This window comes from Astatotilapia calliptera, chromosome 6 (assembly GCF_964374335.1).
Source record: "Astatotilapia calliptera chromosome 6, fAstCal68.1, whole genome shotgun sequence".
NCBI lineage: Eukaryota > Metazoa > Chordata > Actinopteri > Cichliformes > Cichlidae > Astatotilapia > Astatotilapia calliptera.
Genome location: NC_137427.1, coordinates 5,802,578 through 5,825,890, shown reverse-complemented (window position 1 = coordinate 5,825,890; position 23,313 = coordinate 5,802,578). Strand labels below are relative to the sequence as shown.

The 23,313-nt window shown below is 39.4% G+C and overlaps 2 protein-coding genes across 4 annotated transcripts in view; both read right to left on the bottom strand.

Moving 5' to 3' along the window:
- LOC113023650 (testis-expressed protein 2-like) overlaps positions 1-15,158 on the bottom strand; it is a 33,369-nt gene extending 18,211 nt beyond the window's left edge. For 2 of the 3 annotated variants that reach the window (XM_026169875.2, XM_026169877.2), the window contains exons 1-2: positions 14,939-15,158; positions 14,387-14,478 (exon numbers count right to left, since the gene is read on the bottom strand). The gene's annotated coding sequence lies outside the window, so the exon portion shown is untranslated. Of the gene's footprint in view, positions 1-9,434; positions 9,756-14,386; positions 14,479-14,938 lie in introns of those variants that run through there. The other variant, XM_080302680.1, reaches the window with a different exon arrangement.
- Positions 15,159-15,735: 577 nt separating this feature from the next.
- Positions 15,736-17,333, bottom strand: LOC113023203 (myeloid-associated differentiation marker-like). The gene has a single exon (XM_026169227.2). The coding sequence runs from the start codon at positions 16,827-16,829 to the stop codon at positions 15,954-15,956; it is 876 nt and encodes a 291-aa protein (XP_026025012.1). The 5' UTR covers positions 16,830-17,333; the 3' UTR covers positions 15,736-15,953.
- Between the last annotated feature and the right edge of the window lie 5,980 nt (positions 17,334-23,313).

Below are 23,313 nucleotides of genomic sequence, written 5' to 3'. Positions count from 1 at the left end.
GCCACTGATGCTGATAAAGCTAATCAGTGAAGCAAGCCAGCCTCATTAACCCTCATGTTTTGCACTCATTAAGGACATGTTCACAGTTCACTTCTTTGTAAAGCAAGCATACACTGGCAAGGAGAAAAGCTCCACAGAGCTATTGCATGCACTGAATGGCTATTCATAGCATTGCTTGTTTAGTGTTGTTAAAATGAACTGGAGAAAAATGACGTCACCTTAGTTCCTGTGCTGTAGCTTCATTCATATAATACCATACAAAAATCTGTACCAATAAAGTAAAATAAACCACGCCAACATGAAAACAGACACAAAAATACATACAATAAAAATAAGATTTGTATCCTTATTTATGTAAAAATGTCACACAGTACTGACTATAATACTGAGAGGCAACTGACTGTAGTTTATAATCCTTGTCATAATCTTAACTATTAGTGTCATTTTTCTTATTTATTTGGATGCTGCAACAAGGAGCTTAATAAAGATAAGCCTACACTCTACAATAGTAAGCATAATTCCTTTAATGCATTATTTAAGATTCATCAGAAACTATTATCACAAATCAGTTAACCATTAAAAAGTGTATAAACAACTACTGTTTTTATACAGTTTTTGTGAAAATGGACAAAAAGATGTGAATAACTGCTGTGTTTATTCTATCATGAACTAACATTAAACTGACTGGTGAACTGAGGGAAATAAAGACACCTGAATAGGTGATGTGTCAGGCAGACCTAAATGATACAGTGTGGACAATAAGATGAAGAAAGTGAAATTATGGTGAATGAATATATTTTATAAGGGAATATAAACAAGCGCAGTTAAAACTCTGAGGGCTGCTATCAGACTACCTGACTTCTGACCACTGAGTTCAATGAAAGTTCACAACCAGAACTTTCACAATGTCAAAATAATAAATGTGGGAAGTCCCCAAGTGAAGCAGTAAATGCAGTCACATGATGAAAAAAAAAAAATTGGTGCCATAAAATCTTTCTTCTTCTTTTTTGGGGTTAAATGGCATAACTAATTCATCAATGATCCAACATGAGGGCTATAAAAGCGAGAATATGCCTTTCCACATTATGTATACGCCATCATGCTTGAGGAACTTTAGTTCTCTTAATGGGGACAGTTATCATAGTAGCATGACTCAGTGTGTCCAAGCACAGGACCGCCTCCAACATGACCTCACCAAAAACTTCTAATCACGCTTCATCAGCATGTCTGGAACTGCTAATGTGACTGTAAGGAAGTGGAGAAACGCCTCCCTGGTACATGTCATGTGTCACTTACTTCACCTCTTTCTTACAACACATTCACAGTTCGATTTGCTAATTTGTTATACTCACAAGACTGTGGTTTTATCAGCTTTAGAATTTATTTTACAGCTAATAATTTAATACACTAACTTCTGGGTTTCCAGAAAGAAAAAGACTGTCCAACGTAAAGTATTACCCAGGTGAATCCAGAACAAAAGAAGTCATACTTGGCACTCGGGGAACAAAAATTATATTTCAACCGATATATACGTATTATAATCTTGTGAAGTGTGATTATTCCAAATAAAGATCAGCCAAAACAGAAGGAAAGAAAGTATAAAACCTTTTTAATGCCAAACACCCACTGTTTAAAGGTCACAGTGGATACCAACACAGTGGAAAACACTGGCTTATGGGTCTTCAAGTGCCTTAACTCTGTGTGTGTGTGTGTCTGTTACCTCGCTTTATGAGTTTATGATCTCAGCTGCTAGTTTTAAGTCTTACTGTGAACACTCTGACGTTACATTATAGTGACTATTAGGATCCACAAGAACAATAAAGCAGGATACGCTTTAGGGCAGTCCTACAAGTGTGCAATGTCTCTTGATCAGCTCTACACTTCTTAAAAAACTAAACAATGTTTAATGACATGTACAGAGAGATAGCCACTAAAACATTACAGCACAAAAATAATAAATTAATAAAACTGACTAGTAGAATGTACAAGTATACAGAATTCTGTAGCTTTAGTGTGCTGCACAAAATCTGATTATTGTTCTCACTTCTACACACTGCAGGGTGTTTGTGTTTGTTGCAACGTCACCTTCACCCTATTTTTCCAGTGTGAATAAATAAATATTTAGCAAACAACAAACCATCAAGGAATGACTTGTGCATGAGTGACTAGGTTTTGAATTTTGACCTAAAGTTCCCTTTTTTCATTTTTCAGTCACTTCTTTAATTATGTGCCTGACACCCAAAATACGGTGGAAACACCCGTGACCCTCATGTTTTCTTCCCCCCGATGATCAGTATGATCCGGCACGTGATGGACATCATTTTCTCATACAATGTTTTCCCAAGACATGGTCACCTGTTCACTTTTCTCAAAACCACTAATTTGTAACTGAGTTATAATTAAATGTTCAATTTACATTGATTAAGTAAATTGCCTCTATGGTATATGAGAAAAAAAACAAGACCGAAAATGATTTTTCTGAGCATTTGAGCCTAAAATAATCTTAAATTGGGCTAACAGCATTTCCACTGATTGCAGCTCAGTAACTTCACTACAAGAGTATTTTTGCAAGTCACCGTGCTTGATGCTCTCTGCCAGAACAGCACCACAAGCCAACCCCCTCAGAGAATCTCAAATGTCATGCTCCACTGTTTCAGATAATCAGCAGCATTAAGATGACGCTTGCTAAGGGATGGAGATGAAACTACAACGGCAAAACACACCAGTAGGAGGTATAATGAAATCCCAGAACACTTTCAAGTTGCCAGGGAAGGGATTAGAAGCAGTCCCGCTTTAAATCCAGCTGTTTATTTGCAGAGTTAATAGCTTTCCCAGTGCCGACACTCACGGATAAGGAAAGTGTCACACCCCATAAACACTAATGTCAACATTGCAGAAACAATAAGTAATGGGTACAGACATCTAATAGCTGCACACAACATTTTATGCCTAATTTTTTGTGGCAGATAATAAAAACTAATGTTGAAGTGGGAGAAATGACTCAACTCATTTCTAGAGAATGGCTCCCTGTACCTCTATAAGCCTTCTCTCACCACAGCAATATGTGAAGGTGTAAGTCTGCTCAATAACTTGCCTTTACGGTTCTGATTCTTGTGCCCTGATTTTGTACATATTTCCACAGACAAAGCAGAAGAGCACACATCAAACAGAGCAGTATGGCACTGATGTGGCTCAAGTTAAAACAAAAGCTTTCGGAATATTGCAGTGCGAGTATAACAATAGAAAACTACTGAGGCACCGTGTCTTCTGCTAAGATCATACCTCATGTTTCTTAGACCAATATGTAGAAAAATCAGTTTAATCTTCATCAGCCTTCAATAAACACAAAATCAGACAGAATCAAATACCAGCCCCAACACATCTGGCATGGTATATAACTCATAGATGGCACTAAAAAAAAAAAAAAAAAAAAAAATACTGGTCGTAGCAAGTGGTACCCCTAGGCCTCAAGGGCTGGTGTTCTGCAAGTTTTAGATGTGTGCTTGATCCAGCACAGCTGATGTAAATGGCTAAATTACCTCCTCAACATGTCTTGAAGTTCCCCAGAGGCCTGGTAATGAACCAATCATTTGACTCATCATTCGATGCTGACCCAGGGTGATATCTAAAACCTGCAGGACACTGGCCCTTGAGGCCTGGAGTTCCCCATCCCTGACCAAAGGTTTCAATTACAAAATCCTAAGTGACTTCCTTCTTCTTTATCGCATTCAAAAGATTTTATGGAAACTTGACCTCCGACCTTGACGTCTCTGAGATTTGAACTAGTCTGATATTTTTAGCAGACGCAGCTATGGTGTCGATTTGAAAGTCCTAAGTCACTTCATTCTCGAGCTCTCCCATTCACAAACCTTGGTTTTCAGGCTGCCCGCCCACTTGGCAGAGTGTTATCAACACTCCGTGAACCTTTTATGGGTCAGGGGTAAAAAAAAAAAAAAAAGCAGAAGCCACACACCAGTTAAAATAGTACAAGTAACAAATACTGAAGGATCATTATAAATTCAAGAGAAAAGAAAAACATGCCAAATTTATAACATTGCATTAGCATATATAAAACAGTAGCCCAGCAAATCCACATTGACATATCAAAAGTTTAAAACTTAAGGCGATGAAAGAAAAAGGCAAAAAGTCTACCTCGCCGCTCTGTCCTGGAAACTCATTAGTGATCAGCGACGTTACAATCCAAAATGTTTCAGTTGAAGAAACCTGTTACATGGTTCAGTGTCACTTTTAGAGTGACTGCTTTAAAAGAGGTTGGGGTCCAATGATCAGCTTGATTGTAATGTATAAGAAATACATTTCTTCATTTTGTATGAATATTTGAGTGATAGGCTGAGATTTTACTCAATTTCTGACACAGAAAAGGACAGCTGCAGAAACCACAGACTGTTCTTATCTGTGACTGTGCGGTCGTGTCAACAAGCTGAAGGTTACATGGGTATCCACACTGGGCTTTAGGTTTAACTTTCAATGACAAAATTGACATAATTCGGACTCTTAAAGGACGCCTAAATATTCACAGAAGCACATACTATCACATTGGTGTGGGAGGATCAGGAGGGCCTGCATTTGAATATAACCTGCATTTGAATATAACCTGCATTTGTATAGCGCTTTACTTAGTCCCTAAGGACCCCAAAACGCTTTACACTACATTCAGTCATTCACCCATTCACACACACATTCACACACTGGTGATGGCAAGCTACATTGTAGCCACACCTGCCCTGGGGCGCACTGACAGAGGTGAGGCTGCTGGACACTAGTCCAACTTTATTCAGCAAAGCATCTCGAACAGTGGGTGGGTGGGGTTTCTGTGCACGTCTACCTGAGATGCACTAATCAGGGACATGTGCTGTCACTGACATCATACAGATTTGAGAGTAAAAACAAACCAATAAGTCTTTAAAATGGTGCGTTTGGAGCACTCTAAAGCCTGAGCTCTTGGTTTCCACAAACACCTTTTTGTTTCAAAACATTGGCTTGTTTAATATGGGCTTTTACAAAAGTTATTTCTCTAAAATGAGGCCATCTTTGTTTCCAAAGCACAAAAGTGGGGCATGGGAATAACAACACAAATAGCAAAAATCTTTCTCTAAACATCAACATGGAGTCATTCCAAGTGCTGGAGACAAACAATAGCAGCCCAACAAAACAGAAACTGTTCTGAAGAATGTTGAGGAACTGGTGCGACAGGCACGGACTGAAATGTTAGGCACTGGTATCACTGCAGGTACCAGCCCTCTCCGAGCACTCCTCGGCCAGCTAAAGCCACTGAAATCACACAACCAGCATAAAGCAATGAGAAAATACGATTATGCCATTGATATCTGAAGGTCAGTGTGCTCTTTTATCCTGCACAGTCGGGATAAACACAAACTACCAACCGTGATCATATTCTGCTCAGGCCTCACTCGTCACTGCTGTAAAACTGGTGATGAGCGAGGCTCCTTTAAATTCTAATGCTACAGTCGGAAAGGTGAACGAGCCTCACTCATTGGCCCTGATTAAAACCGAGAAATCAGTAGTGTGTGAAATATGACGTCCATAAATTATATCTGATTTCACCCTCTGCTAAACTCCTTCCAGGTGCAAAGTTTCTGATGCCACTTTATCAGAGAGTAAGTGCCATGCTTTGAAAATATATACCATAAACACTATAAAGGTTAGTATGACTGTGGTTGTGATTACTACTCATGCAGTGTGCAATCATAATGCATGATGAAACTGAAGAGGCAAGTTTCTGATCCCCAAATTAAAAGTATATTAACTACAGTTTTAATTTGGTTATTTATATATTCCATCAGACACTTGGGAATTTACATAGCACCTCTAAGTGACCCATTCACACAGAATTTGTGTGCACATTAAGGGCTTTAGTCATTTCACCATTAACCCAACATGCAAATCTGTAGAAACCACACATGTACAGGAAGAACAATGTTTGAAGCCTAAACCTTTTTTTCTGAGGCAGTATTGCTAAGCAGTGCACATTTAATGTTAACTTATCCTGCACACCAGCTCCACAGGACGTCAGGTTTAGACTGGCTAATAAAAGGGTCCCATTTAAACAGTTTGTTTTACGATTATATTTTTAAGCAGGTAGAATCAAATGCTCCAAAGGTCTAAGCTTTATAACGACGGTATAATAAAACTTCAGTATATAGCGTCAATATATATCAGTTAAGCTGTGCACACAAGACTGCCAAGCTTTTAATATGTGAGTAACAACCTTTTATAACTACAGAAAGTACAACTAGCTTACATTTTCCCATCTTTCTTTGCAAATATGCAGGCATTTTTATGACAGTTGGCACGCAATAGTTTGGTGTTATGGATCAATAGAGTGAAAGAGCACGAAGACTCATGAAGAGCATGTGACGTTCCGTCTATCGAGACTAGGAAGTTAAAAAAAAGAAAGAAAAAAAAGCCTGTTTTCAGCAACAAACAGAGAGAAAGGCAAAGAACAAGGCCAACAGCAGGTTTTCAGAGCACAGTGACCCCGGCGTTACACAACCACATCTACCCAGACAAATCACTATTCTCATGATTCACAAACAAAGCACTTCAAATCCAATTTATACTTGCTCCTATGCATTTCAAACCCTGCCAGTTGTTCCTGCTAAATAATGCACTCCTCACTTAACTGCTTAAGCTCATCAACAAGCCCTCATTATTTTTTGAATGAGCTTCTTGGCAGCAGCGGTGACAAAACGGTAACAGATCCGCCTCTCTGCTCCAGTCACAGAGACTCGTTCAACTACAGCCCCAACTCCCAGGAGACATGTCACCTTTTATTCTTTCAGAATAAACTAAACAACATTTGTGACCTACAGCACTTTAAGTAGTTTTAAAGCTTTTGCTGCTCTTAACCTTTTTTAGCTACTAAGCAATAGCCCTGAAGCAGCGAGTCACACAGGCAGTTCTTCCTGTAAAAAGCGAGACACTTATTAGAGTAGGAGGATTACCGTTTTATTGCTGAAGAAGAAAACCACATCATGTTTTGTGCAAATGCCATTAAGGCAAAGGACTCTTTTCATAAGGCCCTGACCTAGTGCTTAGTTTCTGAGAAAACTGATTAAGTAATAATGGCATAGGTCTCCTCAGGATTCAGCACAAACTCTTGTCAAATGTCAACATAATATTTTAATAAATTTTGTCAAATTATGACTGAAAAACTGATCATTTCTCAGAGTTTAAGATCATTTTAAAGCTTAAAAAGCATCCCTGAGGAGTCCCCCCCCCATCTGTAAACTGGGACTGTGGGTTTTTCCTGCTTCTGATTCCATCCACCACAACTGTAAAAGGCAGCTAATCTGTCTGCAGTAATGACATTTCATGCTACTCAATGCAGTTCCATAACAGTGAGCTTCTGAGGCCCACGTGAGACATCAAACGTTGCTGAGAAGCCACTTCACAAGTATTACAGATTGCACAGCTGCACATTTAATCAATAAAACACTGATGATTTTAAATGATTTCCAACATTTGATGCAATTAATAGAAAATGTAAAATAATGTGGTAAAAAAGAAGAACATTTTCCCTCTGAGCAGACACTTTAATTGTTGCCCACTTGCACAGTGAACAGAAATAAAAACTTTAGCAAAAGCCGGGAATGCTGTAATCGTATATTTTTCAGTGCTGTTCAAAGCAATAGGAATTAGGCAAAGCAGGTCCCAGCCAAACTGTGATGACAAAAGACCACATTGTGAAACTGTGAGAGAAGCTCATTGGAGACTGAAATAGCAAATGACTGCTTGAAACTGCAAAGGAGTGGCTTTAATCTTATGAAGCTGTGCTGCTCCTCTGGGCTGACATTAAAACTGTAAATAAATTCACAGATTCTCAGAAATCTCTCTGATTTTTGCTTTCATACAATCTGTTGCCTGCAGCTTTGTGAATTTGCCTCAGTTCCAAGAGAGAAATATTTTTAGAAAAGCTATATTTAAACACCTCCCCGCCCCCTACCTTGCCCGTGTCTCTCTCCTCTGGTAACAGAGGTGATTATTATGATGGCAACAGTGAACTGAGTGTTCAGTACTGTGCAAGCAGAGCACAAGTGAGGCAGAGCCTGAAATCACAGATGGCTGATAGTGTGACACATTCTCCTGATGTCCCAGTAATGGCCATTATTCCTGTTTAAGGCGTCTGCTGGCACCTGCATCAAAGATGACGGAGCTTACAAAAGGTTCCTGGCTTTACTACAGGAAAGAGCTAGTTTATCTTTTTTTTTGTAAAGTATTAGGGCTACATTAAGAAAAAACTATTATCGATCACTTCAAGAATCAAGTCATATTTTTGAGATTAAATTTGTAATTCTAATTCATTGTGGTGATGAGTATGTGGATGTTGAACACATGATGCAGAAAGCCGAGTCTGGTCAAAAAACAAACAACAAAAAATAAATAAAAAACAAACAAAAAAAAAAAACCCACTCACAAACTCAGAGGAGTGGATTCGTACAAAATGAAATGGCTGGCAGTGCACAGATGCAAGGTTATCAGTGGTTAAACCCTCATACAATAAAGAGGGTGTATGTTGCATCACAAGACGGCCAATCATGTTTCACTAACTCGTCAAAACAAGGCATTTTGCAGGGGGTATTGCAAATGTGGCATTTTGTCTTGAAACAACAACGGTAATCTCCACACTCCCCATTTCAACCTTTTTTCCCCAGAATAATATTTTGACTTTTCTTTAACTTTGAATCTCAAAGTTTTGACTTTGTTCCCAAAATAATCAACTTTATGTTTATGTTAATGTGGCCCTAATACTCTGTCATACAGTATGGTTGCCCTGCCATGGAAACTACTGATCACTCTTATCTACTGAAGTCTCAATGGACTTGTATAAAAATCAACAAATCACACCCCTATCTGGAATTCTTTAAGCTCAACAAAGCCTTGGAAATTGATCTGATAACAGAAAAAAAAATAAGTTGCCTGTAACAGCACACTCACATGTGACAATGGGCTCGGCTTATTGCCTTTTACATTGTTGTAAAGATTACAAACTATTACAAATCTGGGCCACGGTTCATGGAGAAACACTGGTTTCCTTTAACAGAGGCCTTCACTCACTCATTGTTTAACTGAGCAAGCTGTAAATCACAATGAGAGAGTGTACCCTGTGTAAAACTGGCCCACGTAGCCTAAGTACAATAATTTCATGTCAATATTTTGTCATGTTAAGTCCAAATCATCTGTCTTCTTCAAGGCTTTGTAGATACAAATGCCACCAATAAACTTCCTGCCACTTGGCAGCTGTCTTGGAGCACATCGGGGTAGTTATTTTGTGTATGATACATAAATTATTTTTAATTCTGGTGAGGGCCATGACATAAACATGTATGAAGAAAAATCAATCACAAGCCAAACACAGAAAACCAAAACAAAAAATGATAAGGTTTGCTTACCTTTCTGCCAAAAAAACTTTTTTTCTTCCTAAAACTTTATTTCATTTCATTCAGAGAGTGTCTGCTTCTTTTTACCTTTTAAATTTTTTTTTTTTTTTTTTTAAATAAAACTAAGTGTGTCTACATCTCAGCTGAAGAAAAATCTGATGTAAGAAAAATAAAAAAACAAATATTCCTGATGATCGAAAAATAGATTTGGTCTGCTGAGAACCTGGAAGACAAGAAAGTGTCTCAAAGCTATGAACAGGTGTCGAGTCACCAGGGTGCAGGTACATATGAGCAGCACATGCTCTTTGTCTCACAGTGAAAAATGAATAAGTCAAACTCTATTAGAGGAGCAACACTAAGGAGGTGATAAAGACACACAGCCACTACCTGTTCTACTGCATTACAACAGCATCAGAACATGTTTGGCTCGGAAAGTAAAACATCCACAACACAAACTAGTTGGTGTGTGTTTTACCAGTCGGTACAGAATTCTGTTTGGGCATACATGTGGAAAAGGCTTCCATTTTGAACGGCTTTCATTCGGCAGTTTTATTTGTGACATGCTTTCTGAGACAGGAAATGAAAACGTGATCCAAATCATTTAGATATGCTGCAGACACACTCAAACCCTAAGCCTCGTTCTGTCGCTCACAGGTGTTACGGCAGCTTTTACTTCTCCTTTGGTTGCCAAAATGACACCTTTCTCTCTGCATCCTTTCAACCACATCCTGTCCTTTAGTTTCAGCACTTTCAGCATGAATTCTTCCTACAGGTGCTGTCTGTGCAGCCGAGGTCTGAGTGGCTTTTAATGTGTTTGCTGACATATGCCAAATCAGGCTTAGGATACAAAGTACCTTACTTCATACCATGTAGGCTTCAAAAACAAACAAAAAACAAAACGCCACAGGTTGTGGCTCTGGATGCTTCTCTCAGGTTTACGTTCGACATGTCTGCTATTCAGGCCACCGTTATTACTTATTCAGTAATTCACTCATCCAAGTGATTTATTGAAGAAGTCACTTGGACGAGTAGCCAGATGTTTCCCCCACAGGAAACGCTACGTTCAGATGAACCGAATAAACTTTTTGAGTTATTAAATTTAGCTAAAATTAAACTAAAACTAAAAGGCAGAGTGAAAAGAAACAAAAAATAGAGTTTAGAGAGATGAAAAGTAACCAAACAATTAATCTGTAGTCACAAAATGAATGAAAATAAAGAAAAAATGTCTTTAGTTTTAATCTTTTACATAAAGCATTAAGAGGCTTTGATGCACATATTTATTGAGAACATAAGCATGAATGACCTAACTGACTGCCTTGACAAAATACTTTATAATACTTACATTCTGAAATTCTTCTTAAATCATACAAGTACATCCCATACCAACTACCAATAAAATAAAAAAGCTTCAATTACATAAAATTTTCTAATAAAAAAAACTAAAATGAAATTAGAAATACCAATTTTGAAAATTAACTGAAATTAATTTAATCAGAAAAAAACCCCTATATTAATTCTGATTCAGACACGACCATATCCGTTACATATATCCTTACCAGAAACAAATACAATAAAAAACATTTCTGAGAATGACAGCCTACATCAGACCAAACTTTTCGTGTGTTAAAACCAAAATGTTTTACATCTATCTTATTCTTTAGCTACATCTAGAATGGGTTCACTTTCTTATACAGACATATGAACATTATAACATGACCACAAAAATCAACATAAACATTACGACTACAGAGTTAACTGATTTGCATAAATGCCTAAATACCCGACCAGGAAGAGAGACCATAACGTTCACTTTTTTTGCCACCTTGAAACAGGCTTAACTGAAGTCAGCAGGAGTCTGGCTGCATTACTCGAGCTCTTTTAGAACAGCCTCATGCAAATCTTAAAGTCAAATTCCTCTGTGAATTACCGTGAATAACTGGCTCAACAACACAGCTAACTGCTACGCTTTATTTAAGATCTACTATGAGACAATGTGGCAGTTAAGGAACAACCTGCAAAAGAGAACAATGCAAGTTTAAAGAAGTGGAAGCCTAAAGAAGATAGCATTATTGGATTACTTGCATTAAACCTGAAACTGAACATGTGTTTAAAGGAAAAGAAACGTGTTCTGGTGTGCGGGCTTTTACCACAGCCTGTGGGTATTGCTTTGAATAGAATTTCACGAAGCAGCAGCTTTAGTCATCTAAAAATAATGACTACATGACTTGAAGCTTCTTGAGCACCAAAACAATAAGCTCCATGAAGCGGTTTGGATGACAACAAGTGAATTCTTATTCCTTATAACACTATGCAGCACTAGTGTTTCTTTTAGTATGAGCAATGGCTACTTGACAAAAGTAGTATTGTTCAATATAACCTATAGAGACCACTGAGAGGAGCATAGACTTTATACAAAAGATGGAAGTAAGTTTCTTGTCTAAAAAGTGAAGTCAATGCATTTTTGCACTCTTCAGGTTGCATAAAGTAGTTAATTTGAACAGAAGTTTACAGCCTTTTTGTCTACTTTACCATGTGACTGGGAAGTTACTGTGGTATCACTCAGTTTCTGAACCTGAGCCACCTCGCCTTGTCAAAACGCTAAAATCAAGGCAAGAAAATGGTCATATTGAGGCTAACCAAGGAGTGACATAACGATGAGCTACATACGTTTTTATATACAGTGGGGCAAAAAAGTATTTAGTCAGCCACCGATTGTGCAAGTTCCCCCACCTAAAATGATGACAGAGGTCAGTAATTTGCACCAGAGGTACACTTCAACTGTGAGAGACAGAATGTGAAAAAAAAAAAAAAATCCATGAATTCACATGGTAGGATTTGTAAAGAGTTTATTCGTAAATCAGGGTGGAAAATAAGTATTTGGTCAATAACAAAAATACAACTCAATACTTTGTAACATAACCTTTGTTGGCAATAACAGAGGTCAAACGTTTACTATAGGTCTTTACCAGGTTTGCACACACAGTAGCTGGTATTTTGGCCCATTCCTCCATGCAGATCTTCTCGAGAGCAGTGATGTTTTGGGGCTGTCGCCGAGCAACACGGACTTTCAACTCCCGCCACAGATTTTCTATGGGGTTGAGGTCTGGAGACTGGCTAGGCCACTCCAGGACTTTCAAATGCTTCTTACGGAGCCACTCCTTTGTTGCCCGGGCGGTGTGTTTTGGATCATTGTCATGTTGGAAGACCCAGCCTCGTTTCATCTTCAAAGTTCTCACTGATGGAAGGAGGTTTTGGCTCAAAATCTCACGATACATGGCCCCATTCATTCTGTCCTTAACACGGATCAGTCGTCCTGTCCCCTTGGCAGAAAAACAGCCCCATAGCATGATGTTTCCACCCCCATGCTTCACAGTAGGTATGGTGTTCTTGGGATGCAACTCAGTATTCTTCTTCCTCCAAACACGACGAGTTGAGTTTATACCACAAAGTTCTACTTTGGTTTCATCTGACCACATGACATTCTCCCAATCCTCTGCTGTATCATCCATGTGCTCTCTGGCAAACTTCAGACGGGCCTGGACATGCACTGGCTTCAGCAGCGGAACACGTCTGGCACTGCGGGATTTGATTCCCTGCCGTTGTAGTGTGTTACTGATGGTGACCTTTGTTACTTTGGTCCCAGCTCTCTGCAGGTCATTCACCAGGTCCCCCCGTGTGGTTCTGGGATCTTTGCTCACCGTTCTCATGATCATTTTGACCCCACGGGATGAGATCTCGCGTGGAGCCCCAGATCGAGGGAGATTATCAGTGGTCTTGTATGTCTTCCATTTTCTGATGATTGCTCCCACAGTTGATTTTTTCACACCAAGCTGCTTGCCTATTGTAGATTCACTCTTCCCAGTCTGGTGCAGGTCTACAATACTTTTCCTGGTGTCCTTCGAAAGCTCTTTGGTCTTGGCCATGGCGGAGTTTGGAGTCTGACTGTTTGAGGCTGTGGACAGGTGTCTTTTATACAGATGATGAGTTCAAACAGGTGCCATTCATACAGGTAACGAGTGGGGGACAGAAAAGCTTCTTACAGAAGACGTTACAGGTCTGTGAGAGCCAGAGATTTTCCTTGTTTGAGGTGACCAAATACTTATTTTCCACCCTAATTTACGAATAAATTCTTTACAAATCCTACCATGTGAATTCATGGATTTTTTTTTTTCACATTCTGTCTCTCACAGTTGAAGTGTACCTCTGGTGCAAATTACTGACCTCTGTCATCATTTTAAGTGGGGGAACTTGCACAATCAGTGGCTGACTAAATACTTTTTTGCCCCACTGTAGTGTCTATGGTGATGAGTAAACCAGTTAAATGAGAAGAAAAGATGCACTGCAAGTCTAAGAAATTATTTTTAAATATAACCTTAAGTCAGTATGTGCAAAACAAAAATAAATAAATAAATAAATCAAACCAAACAAAATAAAACCCAAGAAAAATGGTAAAACTCAACTTTAACTATCTGCGTTTAAAAGCATTTGCTGAAATGTAAATTTAAAGTCAGAGCTTCAGAAGGGAGCCTTGGGCTCATCTCTTTTATTTGTATGTTTGAATATAAGACTCCATGCTTGTGCAAGGCTTTTAAGGACCACGGTGCTACCAATCATCTGGTTTTGTGACAACATGTTCAGTTTTGTGAATGACAAAGCTGGGAATCCCGGCACTTTAATCCTATGTGGTAAGACAAACACACGTTTCCACTTTATCTTCAGGTCACCAATACCTGAGGCCTGCTTCTAACTCAGAGGTTTTATCTGATCCCTATTCTGTGAATGCCAGCTGTTCTGTAGTACTACTCAGTTCTTCACCACTCAGAGCTATGTTTGTCCTTCCTATCCTCCACACGCACTCTCTCTTAAGCTTTCCTCTTTCCATCTAGACTTTGGCCCCACTGAGGTCATTTGTAGCTCAGGAAACCGATCAATAATCAGTCCAAATTTACTGGCTAAGTGCTTACCTTGTATCCTCAGTGCCATTCAATCCAGCCTGGGACTTGCATCTGCCTAGAGCAGAGTCAAGTATCACATGTCCATGGTGCTCATGGGGCTTCTGAGAAACACAAGAATTAAAGGGCCAAAGATAATTATGGCTGTAAAAAATATAAACACAGAGACCTAAAATATAAAGGGAGTGTGTTCTTCGTAGCTCAGCGTTTAGCTGGTAGCCATTTGTGGATGGAATATAACCATATGGCAAAATATAGGCTTTGACAGTAGGAGTTAGCATGAGGATGATACTGGGAGGTGCTATATGGACTAATATGGGTACTAACGTGGTCATAATATTAATTATGATCTTACACGGACCAGTGAAACACGACAGCATTAACTAACACTTATTTTCACTGCCATTAGCCCAAACATGACTTAATATCAAACCATAAACAATGAGTGGACGGAAAAGAATAGTTTTCCTGTTTAAAACTGAATCCCGAATTTGTTCCCAAGTCTGTTTTTAGACGAGCTTATTTCACCAAACTGGAAAAATGTGTTTCGTAATGATAGCTTACCGTTTGTGGGAGTCTCCATGTTCGCCTGGACACACACGAAAAAAGCAAAACTTCCAAACGGGCTCCAAAGATTCACGCACAGTAATGTGTGTGTATTCAGTTCCACGTACCAACTTATTTCGACCCGTCTTCTACCTCACCCTGTTGACAACGACTAAACTGCACTTAGTTCCTTAAAGAAGAATGGGAAAAAAACGCTGGAGTCACGGGAGGCCAGAGTAATCGAAACCGAGCAGTCGGATAACTCCATTGCAATGCGGTTTGGGATAGCCAATCGATGTTTTGACAGAGCTGCTTTGCAGGCCTGAGCTGGTGAGGCAGATGTGTAAGGTAAACAGTGTAAAATGTAAATAAGTCGGGAACACTAGTGTACAGTTTTTTTTCTGGCTTATCTTGGGGACACAAAATTTACTAAATTAAAATAAACTCCTTTTGTAGATTATCATAAAAGAAAAAGAAAGCAAATCCATCTTTTATTTTGCTTGTGTGCAGGCTAATCAGTTAAAAAGTGTGTGAATAACAGTCACATCTAATTAGTATTTAAGAGCTAAATGCATTACAGAAGGATGTTATTTACAGCAGTTTTTATCTTCACAAAAAGGCGCAGCTGACACCTGCTGAAAATAAACATTGAGTGTAATGTACAGTTAAAAGTTCCCTCCTGTGATTTAAATAGTGGTACTGCTAATGTCGTGTTGCCATCTAGTGTTAGTAACTGGCAACTGGCCCCATTAAACTGATGGTACTGCAGGTTGTGTTAAGGTATGTAATAAAAAGAAAATAATTAGTCTTTCATGTATCAGTTACATTGGAAACAATTTTATTATTAGTCTGAATGCCTTTGGGTTAATTTTCTTTTTTAGACTCTTTATTCTGAATAACTAATTTACAGTTTGATTTGTTAAGCATCATGAGTAACTGTTTAGGAAGTTAATTATAGTTATCATACATTCAACATGTTATTTTCCCCATATTACACCCTTCAGAACACTTTTCACACAATATATGAGGACCTTCACATACGACCCCTGTCACACAACAGTTTGATGGAGAAAGCGAGATCCACTGTGTAAGCTAATAGTGTAATACTGGATATAACGGTTTCCATAATAACCAGCTGTTGTGTTATGGCGTTTTTGTTTTCATTCAGCTGCAGTATCTTGGTAAAACAAATCACTGTGGCCAACATGTAGAGCAGTACTCCAATTAGGGAGAAGCCAGCCAAAAATCTGTCAAAAGGCAGAAGACATCGCCCAGCAAAGTCACCTACTATAACCACCAGTGTAATTAGAGACATGAGGATGCAGACACCATATGACACACCAGAGACCGATAGCTGCCATGCTACTCCATTAAGGAGTTCATGGACCATCTCCACAACCAGAGGTATGATCATACAGCCCCCCCATAGCTGGATGATCTTGAGGAGACCCGGCATGGTGCTCATGTAGCCTCTTTGCTCGTGCGCTTGGGTGCGGAGCACAATTGACTCTGAGGTGTAGGCCAGGAAGGTGAGACCTGAGGCCACTGCAGCCGCCACAGGACGTGGTAGTTCCCCCTTATGATCCATCACCATCCAAGGGAAAATCACAGATGTACTGAAAGTCATCAGTGCCCCCAACACTGCCACCGTCATAGTTAGGTTCTTCCAGGATACTCGGATAAGACTGTGAAACTGGATGATGCTCAGGATGTGGATGAGCAGGGTAATGGTGAAGAAGAAGCACCAGATGAACATACAGAAGATCCTAAAGGTTCTGTTCCAAGTTGTGTTACTATGTTCCACAGAGGCCACAAGACTGAATGCTGTGCAGGTTGTTAGGACTTCCAATGTGCGCACCAGGAAAAGGGGACTGGTGAAGTCTCTGGCCTCTAGTACAATCACAGGCATTGTCACACCGTGCACTCTGAGCGATCTAGCATCCAGCAGTATATTTAGGCGTCTTGAACAATACCTCAGTCTCAGTTCCTCAAGGTTTATTTTTTTTATATCTTGTAGTTCAAAAGTTCAGCCAGCTTGTATAAATCCACAAATATCCGTTTAATCAGGGTTTTGGAGAATAGTCCAGTAGTGTCCATGGAAGCAGTTAACTCAACAAGATCATAATAATACAAAAAAACCTAATAAATCTTGAAATTATTTCAGTGTCTTCCTTCCGTTCTCCAGCACCTAAATATGTGTAAAATGAAACTTCAAAACAGCACCTCTTGGAATATATTTCGAAGCACGGTTGGTGTCAAAATAGACCTCGCCTACTTCCTTTTTGAGGTTGCAGCCGTGCACTTTCAGTCTCAGTGGAGGTAGGTGCAAATGGCCACAATAAAAAGCAAATGCAAACAGAGCAATCTTCCTCCTACCTTCAGTTCTCATGAAGCGTTGTTCCTTTTTTTTCTTCTGAAGTAGCAGTAATAAGATAGAGCGGGGTTTTTTTTTATTGTTTGAAGATGTATGTCGTGCATTTGTTTTAGGACAATATTCACTGATCTGCGGAGTGCTGCAGATCATTTAGAGTTGCTTGGTGGATCTGTTTGTGGGTGTGCCCTGCTGTACTCTCAGGGGAGAATAGGCTGATATTGTAAAGAGCATCTGTTACCCCCCTGCCACTACCACCCCCACCCCTCACTTTTTTGTAACATTTGGAAATAAGTTGTGTTGAGAGCTAGAAGAAAGCTGTAAACATTTTACTGCTTGATTGCATCCATGGGTGTGACTTTGTCTAGCATACACTGTAAATAGATTTACGATGTAGAATCTATTTACAGTGCATAATTATCTGCATGCATGTTTTCACAGGGAAGATATAAAAGTGTTCCCGTGTGTACATGTATTTATACAAGCACAAGATAATCTCTGTGGAAATAACCAGTCTCTTTGCCTCTGTGTTTTGCCACATGTCCTGTTTGTGTTATATATAGATGCTGTATACACCATTTCCCCAGTTACCGCAGTCTCAAGGCAAAAACTTTGACAGAAAGCTAAAGACACATCTGATAAGCAGCTGAGGTAATGGCTGTGATGCGTGTATCAGGGTTTTGAACACATCTGTATATAGCTTAACAAGAACCCAGATCTAAGACCAAGGCTTGTCTCAGTTTCAAAGATAAGTTTCAGAAGTTCCTTTTTAAAAAATCTCTTTTTACAAGATGTTACTGTAAAAACCCACATGATGAATGGCTTACATTTCTGATTCCTTATAGTGCCCTCATGTGGTAACAAAATGAAATGCAACTTTTTAAACTTACCACAGAATTTCAGTAATGATGGAAGGCTGTCTGTAGTTATGGATAAGCAGCAGCAGAGGGTGAACTTGTTTATAATATGAACAAAGAAAATCCACCTTAAAATTCTGAGTAATTGCACATATACACTAGTTTATACCTTAGTAGTTTTCCATTCAATTACAAGAATCTAATAGATGGTTTTAAGACAGGGAAAATTAAAAACAGTTCAAGTTCTTACAATTTACTTGGGAAATGTGGCAGGTTTTCATCTGAAACCCTTTCGTCATGTCATCTTTTATATACTGAATTCCCCTTTCTGTAAACTCCTGGTCATTGTGCTATCCTCAATGATGCTTGATTCATAGTGTAAGATCATTTATTAATATTAATATGTGAATGAAAACTTACAAAGAAGACTGGAAACATTAAGCTTGCTTGTTTTAAAAATGGTTGAGCCATATGAGTCTAGTGTGAAAAGTGTGACATTTTGGTTCATGTGTTGCAGCAGCTTTGCTGTTACAAAGTAGGTATATGGCAACAAAGAGAAGAACTGTGCTATTTTTATTCTGCTTAAATATGTCAGCTGATGCATTTATTTGTTGCATTAACTGACTTATAAACTTTGCAAAGCAGAATATATGTATACCAGTCTTTATATGCTGTTATACCATTTTAGGGATGCATCTGCAAACCTGCAGCACTGACAGTGCACGGTTCCACCACATCACAGGAAGTGATGTCTTTCTTGCGATGACTGTGAGAGTCATTTTTACTCTGAATGTTATTAGCACGATTCTCTGAAATGCCTTCACATGCCATGTAGCCTACTGAGTTTAAATAAAACCTTTACCCTCCGATCGACATTGTGATGATAACCTGAAAATTACAAATAGTACGACAATAAAAAAAGGCTTAACGTACATTTCACTTCATATGTTTTTACCACGTACTTAGTACAGTATTGAGTAGTCAATCGCTAATGGCTTGTACCATTTCCTGGTGATTTTTTTTCCTCAAATTTTGATGCCTTTTGTTTTTATGATTTCATGGTTGCGTTTAGTTTTGAGCCTTGAAAGCTGTAAGTGGTTGTACAGCTAATTATTTTATTACTGAGAGGTTCTTTGATGCTTGATGAATCATGAGAGATATTCTAGCAGCCTGAGTCCATGGTAGCATAACTCAGCGGCAGTTTAAGCTCCAACTTTAGCAAAAAGGAAATTTTAAACTCTGACAAGTAGAGCTTTATCTGACAACCAAACTGCTTCCATTCTACTTGTAAAAACTCTGGGAGACACAAGTAATCAGTTATGGAAAAAGTAGATTCTGTAGGTCTCAAACTAAGTGCATCTTCCCTGTATGTGTTCAGACGTATTGGGCATTTGGCTAACAATTCACTGCAAAGCAAACTAATAAGATGCAGTGTTGTGACCTTTGAGTGCCTTTCTTTTTTACAATAAATAGTATTGTGTGCTTTTATTCCGTTGAAATCCTGAAAGTAAGTCGACATTAACATACTAAAAACTTTTACATATTGTGAACTTTGCAGTATGTTTGATCATGTGTCAGATCAGTCTTTATATTTCTTTTAATAAACTGTACTGTACTGTTTAGTCAGAAAAGTTGCAGCAACAACAAAGCACAGTTCACACTGTTAACACTGTGTAATTTTAACACTGACTGCCTAATAATTCTGTGAAATGTTTTCCAACACCATGTACTGACAGTGTAAACACCCCCACCTACCCACCCCACAGACACGCACATGCTCACTCTAACCCTCAATCATAGTTTAGACAATTTGAACTTCATCATACTATTAAACCAATAATAGACATGAACTTTTTTTCATGATACCCTTTATTAAAATCTAGTCTGATGGATGTAGGTGGTAGTGTGTAACAAACAGCGTTCAAACGAAAAACACGAAACAAACCATAAAAGCAGACTTCATATGCACTTTTATTGTTAACTGGATGGAAATTTTCGGTACAATTCATGGCAAAAATATACACATACTGCAGTGTGCCAAGAAATCAATAAACTCACAAGGACAATGATAATATCTCTTGATTGAATTCCTCTTCTCAATGACAAGATTATTAAAGAGCACGAGCTTTCTTTTTTGCTAAAGGGTGGATTTAACTCTAAATAAGCTTTAAGCTGGAATTGTGTTAATGTTTACTGACTTCTTACCAGGAACTGCATTAGAAATGTCAAGTTGGCTTCAGTGGTTTTACTGCAGAAGAACTTAATCTTGAATTCTTAATGTGCAATAAAAAACAGTTATAACTAAAATGGTGGTTATTGATGAGACACATTTATAAGACAAATATGTGCTATAATTGATATAAATCTAATGCAAGCTTAATAAGGTTTCCCTATTCAGCTAAATTAGTCAGATTACATCAGACCACAAAGTATTGAAAACAAGATAAGCTAAAAAATAAACTAAAGAAAGATAAGCTGCATTTGAATAAAGGAAAATGGTGTAAGTACTTGGTTTATGTGGTATGAGAATAACACAGTCTGTGTTGGTTGAATACTACGGGTTGGTTGTGTATTGTTTAAGACCCTGAAATGTGTGTTACTGTTAGGGCATCTTATATATTCTAACTCAAATCGTGATGTTCTCTGTAGTCTAATCAAATAGTTTTTGAGCCTAATTCTAACCAGGCAGTGATTAAAAATGAAACTAAACAGTGGGTGAAACAGAAAACAAACTGCGGTCTCCAGCTTCACACTTTGGCCACTGTAACTGGTCACCTATGGGTATTTTAGGCCTTTGTTGGGTACTTGGTGGCTCCGGGGTGTCTGACTGAGTGTTTAGGTGTGATTGGTGAGCTGTTTCCTTGGGGGATGTGGCCAGGGGTGGCTTGGGCCTCTTTGTCGTGTGGTGGGGGCTCTGCTAGGTGTTGGGTGGTACTCGGGGTCTGGGACCCCATCCTCAGCTCGTGCTGAGGTGGCCGTTCTCTGGCGGGGGTTGGCTGGGATGGACACACGGTTGTCATCGGGAAGTGTGGCCTCAGATCTTCAGCTCTCTTGACTGTCCTCGGTCTCCTCTCTTTGTTTCGGCCTTTAGGTGCTGCGTATCGTTTGAGTGTGCTTTGTTACCGATGCAGCAGTTGGAGTCCTAGCATATCTGTTTGCTTCATCCTTGACCCCCCCCCCCCCCCCCCACACACACACACATACTGTTTTCTCTCTTTTTTCCTGGTCCTTTTCTTCGTCCATTCCTCCACTCCAGCAATATTATGAATTACAGTGGGGCAAAAAAGTATTTAGTCAGCCACCGATTGTGCAAGTTCCCCCACTTAAAATGATGACAGAGGTCAGTAATTTGCACCAGAGGTACACTTCAACTGTGAGAGACAGAATGTGAAAAAAAAATCCATGAATTCACATGGTAGGATTTGTAAAGAATTTATTCGTAAATTAGGGTGGAAAATAAGTATTTGGTCACCTCAAACAAGGAAAATCTCTGGCTCTCACAGACCTGTAACGTCTTCTGTAAGAAGCTTTTCTGTCCCCCACTCGTTACCTGTATGAATGGCACCTGTTTGAACTCATCATCTGTATAAAAGACACCTGTCCACAGCCTCAAACAGTCAGACTCCAAACTCCGCCATGGCCAAGACCAAAGAGCTTTCGAAGGACACCAGGAAATGTATTGTAGACCTGCACCAGACTGGGAAGAGTGAATCTACAATAGGCAAGCAGCTTGGTGTGAAAAATCAACTGTGGGAGCAACCATCAGAAAATGGAAGACCTACAAGACCACTGATAATCTCCCTCGATCTGGGGCTCCACGCAAGATCTCATCCCGTGGGGTCAAAATGATCATGAGAACGGTGAGCAAAGATCCCAGAACCACACGGGGGGACCTGGTGAATGACCTGCAGAGAGCTGGGACCAAAGTAACAAAGGTCACCATCAGTAACACACTACAACGGCAGGGAATCAAATCCCGCAGTGCCAGACGTGTTCCGCTGCTGAAGCCAGTGCATGTCCAGGCCCGTCTGAAGTTTGCCAGAGAGCACATGGATGATACAGCAGAGGATTGGGAGAATGTCATGTGGTCAGATGAAACCAAAGTAGAACTTTTTGTTATAAACTCAACTCGTTGTGTTTGGAGGAAGAAGAATACTGAGTTGCATCCCAAGAACACCATACCTACTGTGAAGCATGGGGGTGGAAACATCATGCTATGGGGCTGTTTTTCTGCCAAGGGGACAGGACGACTGATCCGTGTTAAGGACAGAATGAATGGGGCCATGTATCGTGAGATTTTGAGCCAAAACCTCCTTCCATCAGTGAGAACTTTGAAGATGAAACGAGGCTGGGTCTTCCAACATGACAATGATCCAAAACACACCGCCCGGGCAACAAAGGAGTGGCTCCGTAAGAAGCATTTGAAAGTCCTGGAGTGGCCTAGCCAGTCTCCAGACCTCAACCCCATAGAAAATCTGTGGCGGGAGTTGAAAGTCCGTGTTGCTCGGCGACAGCCCCAAAACATCACTGCTCTCGAGAAGATCTGCATGGAGGAATGGGCCAAAATACCAGCTACTGTGTGTGCAAACCTGGTAAAGACCTATAGTAAACGTTTGACCTCTGTTATTGCCAACAAAGGTTATGTTACAAAGTATTGAGTTGTATTTTTGTTATTGACCAAATACTTATTTTCCACCCTGATTTACGAATAAATTCTTTACAAATCCTACCATGTGGATTCATGGATTTTTTTTTCACATTCTGTCTCTCACAGTTGAAGTGTACCTCTGGTGCAAATTACTGACCTCTGTCATCATTTTAGGTGGGGGAACTTGCACAATCGGTGGCTGACTAAATACTTTTTTGCCCCACTGTATAAAATGAAATAAATGAATGAAGCAAAAACATCAACAAGAAGAGTCTACTGTGCTCCTCTTGGGAAAGCAAACATGTTTGGCACAACAAAGCATTCGGACCATTATTCTGCTTGCTTCTGAGCAAGACAGGTTTAAAAAAAGAAAAAAAAAACAAGGGTAGCTAGGAATAATAAAATAATAAATGGGCAACCTGGGCGAGATGAAGACAAACGTTTAGAGATGCTGACAAGAACACAGGCTCCTGGTTTGATGCTAGCATCTCTCAGATGACTCTTGGATCACTGACAA

Coding starts and splice junctions, on each gene's coding strand:
- LOC113023203 (XM_026169227.2), bottom strand. CDS start 16,829: ATGCCTGTGATTGTACTAGAGGCCAGAGACTTCACCAGTCCCCTTTTC.